Source organism: Penaeus japonicus, unplaced genomic scaffold (assembly GCF_977035675.1).
Source record: "Penaeus japonicus unplaced genomic scaffold, GWHDUDI00000001_assembly GWHDUDI00000033, whole genome shotgun sequence".
Classification (NCBI taxonomy): Eukaryota; Metazoa; Arthropoda; class Malacostraca; order Decapoda; family Penaeidae; genus Penaeus; species Penaeus japonicus.
This window is the reverse complement of record NW_028234435.1, coordinates 25,027,306-25,034,805: the sequence shown is the minus strand read 5'-3', so window position 1 is coordinate 25,034,805 and position 7,500 is coordinate 25,027,306. Positions and strand designations below refer to the sequence as shown.

General features: G+C 31.7%; 1 protein-coding gene across 1 annotated transcript; it reads right to left on the bottom strand.

Annotated features, from left to right (window-relative positions):
* Positions 1 to 3,186: 3,186 nt before the first annotated feature.
* Positions 3,187 to 5,225, bottom strand: LOC122251812 (uncharacterized). Its single transcript, XM_086556688.1, has 3 exons — positions 5,218 to 5,225; positions 3,888 to 3,963; positions 3,187 to 3,611 (listed from the first exon to the last, which is right to left on the bottom strand). Exons 1-3 carry the CDS (start codon positions 5,223 to 5,225, stop codon positions 3,357 to 3,359), a joined length of 339 nt encoding a protein of 112 aa, XP_086412814.1. The 3' UTR covers positions 3,187 to 3,356.
* Between the last annotated feature and the right edge of the window lie 2,275 nt (positions 5,226 to 7,500).

Below are 7,500 nucleotides of genomic sequence, written 5' to 3'. Positions count from 1 at the left end.
GTGTACTTGTACCAAATACATGTAAACATTGCAAAGCTTCCGATTGCAAAGCTTCAAAATTGCGCACAAACACACCAATCACGACAAATAAAACAAAAACAATATTGTAGCCATTGCTATTATATCGATCTGGATCTCTTATACGAAATGAAAAAGTTTTCTGTTACGCGATGAATTAATGAATAATTGTTCAGTCTACTGTTCCTGCTGTTGATTATCGCAGGTTCTGTTTACTCCGATATCCCTTTGGTACTTTGCTTAGACATTGGGATTATATAAGTTATAAGAAAGTTTCCGTTTTTTTTTCTCTTTCGATTTCTCTTTCATTCCTGTCTCTCTCTCTCTCTCTCTCTCTCTCTCTCTCTCTCTCTCTCTCTCTCTCTCTCTCTCTCTCTCTCTCTCTCTCTCTCTCTCTCTCTCTCTCTCACACACACACGCGCGCGCACGCGCGCAAATACACACAAAATATATTTAGTGTATAGTGGGTTTTTCTGCCACATTATCTCTTCCTTTCTCTTCCTCTCTCTTCACAAGGCGCCATATTAGGCCCTATTTTATTTACTATATTTATTAATGACCTGTCGACAGTTGCAAAAAATTGTATTCTTATTCAGTACGCTGATGACTCTCAGTTTCTTTACGCATATATATATATATATATATATATATATATATATATATATATATATATATATATATTATATATATATATATATGTACATATATATATATATATATAATAATATATATATATTATGTATGTATGTATATGCAATTATATATATATATATATATATATATATATATATATATATATATATATATATATATATATATATATATATATATATATGTATGCGTTATAGCCATTCAAATAAGCACATGGCTCCAATTCTCCGTGAAAGCTCAACCAGCTTCGCAGACTCAACCGAGTGTGCACTAAATCGGTCTCCGCCACACTAGGCCATGCATATCATAACACCTTGACCGGTACTTTGTTGCAAAGGAACCCGATGTAATGTAGGTACTTCTGGGAATCATTTAAATATTTTTCGTTCGCACGGTTGCCAAATCACTTTCTGCACAAAGAATGAGTAGGTTATCGCTTATTGGTCGATATAACACACTCATCGACAGACACACTGATAGATACACATACACACACAGGCACATACACTTGCACAGGTACACACATATTCATATACGTACATGTAAATTCACATACATGCGTATATATGTGTGTGTGTGTATATATATATATATGTATATATATACATATATTATATATATATATATATATATATATATAATATATATATATATAATATATATATATATATATATATATATATATATATATATATATATATATATATATATATATATATATATATATATATATATATATATATATATATATATATATATATATATATATATATATATATATATATATATATATATATATATATATATAATATATATATATATATTATATATATATATATATATATATATATATATATATATATATATATATATTATATATATACATATATATATATATATATATATATATATATATATATATATATATTATATATATATATATGTATGTATATATATATACATTTATATATATACGTATATATATATATATATATATATATATATATATATATATATATATATATATATTATATATATATATATAATGGATTTATATGTATTTGTATATATATATATATATCTATATATATATATACGTATATATATATATGTATATATATATACATACATATATATATATAATATAATATATATATATATATATATATATATATATATATATAATATATATATAAATATATATATATAATATATATATATATATATATATATATATAATATAACATATATATATATATATATATATATATATATATATATATATATATATATATGTATATATGTATATATTCATGTACATGAATATACGATTGTGAAAAAACGAAAATAGGTTAAGGTTATTCACCAAAGTAAAAACAACTCATCACATAGCTATTTATTTGAGATCTGGTTTTACATGGAATAGGAAAACACAGACGGCAATAAGCTTTCATGAGACAGATTTATTAGTGTGATGGAAAACAGGGCTGATATTAAGACTTATTATCCATAGCAATGGAAGGAGTGATAGACATCTACTGAGCAAATATCCAATAATTTGATTAGGCTTATTTAAAAGTCGTGCAAACAACACAAACTGGGTCAAGGACGTACTTTGTATGGCTATTGAACCTAGAAAAGAAATTAGAGAACACTAAATCATATTTGGATTAGTCATTTCGTGTAGATTGTATATTCATATTAATAATCACACCCACCCACCCACACACACCTACACACACACACACACCCACACACACACACACACACACACACACACACACACACACACACACACACACACACACACACACACATATATATATATATATATATATATATATATATATATATTTTATATTTTATTATATATATATATATATATATATATATATATATATATATATATATATACAAATATATTTATACATACAAATACAGACATACAGACACACACATACGCACACATTATTGTTATTATAAATCACATTATCATACACACACCGTTATTATTATTAGTTATTAATTATAACCATCATTATTCGTTATCAACCCAACAACATGACATGTATACATATGATATAATGATAATGACAATAATGGTAATGATATTGATAATGTTGATAATAACAATTATAGTTATAATAATGATAATAATAATGATAATAATAATGATAATAATGATAATCATAATAATGTTGAAAATGATAATAACAATACTGGTAATACTGATACTGATTATAATATTGATGCTAATAAAGAACAAATGAATTGATAAATGATGATAAGAATAATAATACTGCTACAAATAATAATAATGGTAATGATAATAATGACAATAATAATAAGATGATAATACTGATATTGATAAAGAATAAATGAATAAATGAATTATGATAAAAATGATAAATATGATGATAATAACGAAGAAAACTATTACCAGATAATAACAACGATACTGATACAAAGAATAATAATGATAATAAGGATAATGATACTTAAAAGATATTAGCAACAACAAAAATAATAATGACATACATCAAATAAAGATAAAAGCAACAGAAAATAATAACAAAGATTATGAAAACAACACATAAATAATGAAAACACCATTGATAATGAAAACACCAATGATGATAACAATTACCAATGGTATTTTCATGCTGTTAAGTGCCACTTTATGAAGCTTAGTTCCTCTGCCCCACATAATAAGGCCAATAGATCAAGTTAAAAGCCACGAATAGGGTGGGCATAATAATAGCAGCTCGGCGGTCTATCCTGACGCAGTATTCCTCGAAGGATTCCTCCTGCTGGTCCTTGGCGCAAGTGTCTTCCTTGGAGGCTGAAGGAGGAGGGGTGGGCGTGGGCGTGGGCGGAGAGGCCACTTTGATGAATTTCACGCCATCGTCAACGACTTTCTCCTGAGGCTTCGGTCTGACCACCTGTCGGAGAAGTGAAGGACTTAGGCGGTGAGGGTTATAAGCGGTTTATTTAATTAACATGGGTTCTCGAGATAATTTTTTACCCGTCCGTCCCCACCCATCCCCGCCCACGTTGCCACGCCCATCCCCGCCCACGTAGCCACGCCGATCCCCGCCCATCCCCGCCCACGTTGACACGCCGATCCCCGCCCATCCCCGCCCACGTAGCCACGCCCATCCCCGCCCACGTAGCCACGCCCACGTTGCCACGCCGATCCCCACCCATTGCATACAAACCTGCTTGCTCGACCAGCGACGCTTGTTCCCCTTTTGTTCCCTTATCGCTGCTTCCAGGAGGTGCACGCGGCGCTTCCTGTGGGGGAGGAAATCGCCTTTGAGTTTAGAGGAAGGCCTTCGGGCGAATTAGTGGAGTGTGATTGCATTATTGCAAAGTGGAAATCTGAGTTATCAGTTACTTCACCTGCTGTTCTAAGTGTCATTTTATATATATGTTACGCTCAATGTTAATAGTTGCCTAATTTATATTGTGCAAAACCTAACCTAACCTAACCTAACCTAACCTAACCTACCTAACCTAACCCAATCTAACCTAACCTAACCTAACCAAATCTAACCTAACCTAACCTACCTAACCTAACCCAACCTAATCTAACCTAACCTAACCTAACCTAACCTAACCTACCTAACCTAACCTAATCTAACCTAATCTAACCTAACCTAACCTACCTAACCTAACCTACCTAACCTAACCTAACCTAATCTAACCTAACCTAATCTAACCTAACCTAACCTACCTAACACAACCTAATCTAACCTAACCTAACCTAACCTAACCTAACCTACCTAACCTAACCCAACCTAATCTAACCTAACCTAACCTAACCTAACCTAATCTAACCTAACCTAATCTAACCTAACCTAACCTAACCTAACCTAATTTAACCTAACCTAACCTAATTTAAACTAACCTAACCTAATCTAATCTAACCTAACCTAATCTAACCTAACCTAATCTGACTTAACCTAACCTAATCTAACCTAACCTAATCTAACCTACCTAACCTAATCTAACCTAACCTAACCTACCTAATCTGACCTAACCTAACCTAACCTAACCTAACCTAACCTAATTTAACCTAACCTAACCTAATTTAACCTAACCTAATCTAATCTAACCTAACCTAATCTAACCTAACCTAATCTGACTTAACCTAACCTAATCTAACCTAACCTAATCTAACCTACCTAACCTAATCTAACCTAACCTAATCTAACCTAACCTAACCTACCTAATCTGACCTAACCTAACCTAACCTAACCTAACCTAACCTAATTTAACCTAACCTAACCTAATCTAACCTAATCTAACCTAACCTAACCTAACCTAACCTAATCTAACCTAACCTAACCCAACCTAATCTAACCTAACCTAATTTAACCTAACCTAACCTAATTTAACCTAACCTAACCTAATATAACCTAACCTAATCTAATTTAACCTAACCTAACCTAATCTAACCTAACCTAATCTAACCTAACCTAATCTAACTACCTAACCTAATCTAACCTAACCCAATTTAACCTAACCTAACCTACCTAACCTGACCAAACCATATCTAACCTAATTTAACCTAACCTAACCTAATCTAACCTTACCTAACCTAACCTAACCTAATCTAACCTACCCTAACCCAACCTAACCTAACCTAACCTAACCTAATCTAACCTAATCTAATCTAACCTAATCTAACCTAACCTAACCTAATCTAACCTAACCTAATTTAACCTAACCTAACCTAATTTAACCTAACCTAACCTAATCTAACCTAACCTAAACTAATCTAACCAAACCTAACCCAACCTAATCTAACCTAACCTAATTTAACCTAACCTAACCTAATCTAACCTAACCTAATCTAATCTAACCTAATCTAACCTAATCTAACCAAACCTAACCCAACCTAATCTAACCTAACCTAATTTAACCTAACCTAACCTAACCCAACCTAACCTAACCTAACCTAATCTAACCTAATCTAATCTAACCTAATTTAACCTAACCTAACCTAATTTAACCTAACCTAACCTAATCTAACCTAACCTAATCTAATTTAACCTAACCTAACCTAATCTAACCTAACCTAATCTAACCTAACCTAACCTACCTAATCTAACCTAACCTAATTTAACCTAACCTAAACTAATCTAACCTAACCTAATCTAATCTAACCTAACCTACCTAACCTAATTTAACCTAGCCTAATCTAACTTACCCTAACCTAATCTAACCTAACCTAACCTAAATTAACCTAACCTAACCTAATTTAACCTAACCTAACCTAATCTAACCTAATCTAAGCTAACCTAACCTAAATTAACCTAACCTAAATTAACTTAACCTAACCTAACCTAACCTAATTTAACCTAACATAACCTAATCTAACCTAACCTAACCTAATCTAACCTAATCTAATTTAACCTAACCTAACCTAATCTACTTAACCTAACCTAACCTAATTTAACCGAACCTAACCTAATTTAACCTAACCTAACCTAATCTAACCTAACCTAATCTAACCTAACCTAACCTAACCTAATCTAACCTAACCTAACCTAAATTAACCTAACCTAACCTAACCTAACCTAACCTAACCTATCCTAATCTAACCTAACCTAATTTAACCTAACATAACCTAATCTAACCTAACCTAATTTAACCTAACCTAACCTAACCTAATTTAACTTAACCTAACCTAATCTACTTAACCTAACCTAACCTAATTTAACCGAACCTAACCTAACCTAACCTAATTTAACCTAACCTAATCTAACCTAACCTAACCTAATCTAACCTAACCTAATCTAACCTAACCTACCTAACCAAACCTAACTTAATTTAACCTAACCTAACCTAATCTAACCTAACCTAACCTACCTAACCTAACGTAACCTAATTTAACCTAACCTAACCTAATCTAACCTAACCTAATCTACCTAACCTAACCTAACCTAATCTAACCTAACCTAATCTAACCTACCTAACCTAACCTAATCTAACCTAACCTAATCTAACCGAACTAACCTAACCTAACCTAATTTAACTTAACCTAACCTAACCTACCTAATCTAACATAACCTAACCTAACCTACCTAACCTAATCTAACCTAACCTAATTTAACCTAATCTAACCTAACCTAATCTAACCTAACCTATCCTAACCTAATATAACTTAACCTACCTAACCTAACCTAATCTAACCTAACCTAATCTAACCTAACGTAACTTACCTAACCTAACCTAATCTAATCTAACCTAACCTACCTAACCTAACTTAACCTACCTAACCTAACCTACCTAGCCTAATCTAACTTAACCTTACCTAACCTAACTTAACCTACCTAACCTAACCTACCTAACCTAACCTACATAACCTAACCTAACTTACCTAACCTAACCTAACCCAATCTCACCTAACCTAACCTACCTAACCTAATCTGACCTAACCTAACCTAACCTAACATACCTAACCTAACCTACATAACCTAACCTACCTAACCTAACCTAATCTGACCTAACCTAACCTACCTAACCTAATCTGACCTAACCTAACCTACCTAACCTAACCTAATCTGACCTAACCTAACCTACCTAACCTAATCTGACCTAACCTAACCTACCTAACCTAACCAAACCATTTTTCCCAATGTCCACATTAGGCAAATGTTGCCTAATGTACACATTAGGCAACTATTAACACTGAGCGTAACACACACACACACACACACATATATATATATATATATATATATATATATATATATATATATATATATATATGTGTGTGTGTGTGTGTGTGTGTGTGTGTGTGTGTGTGTGTGTATTCTTATT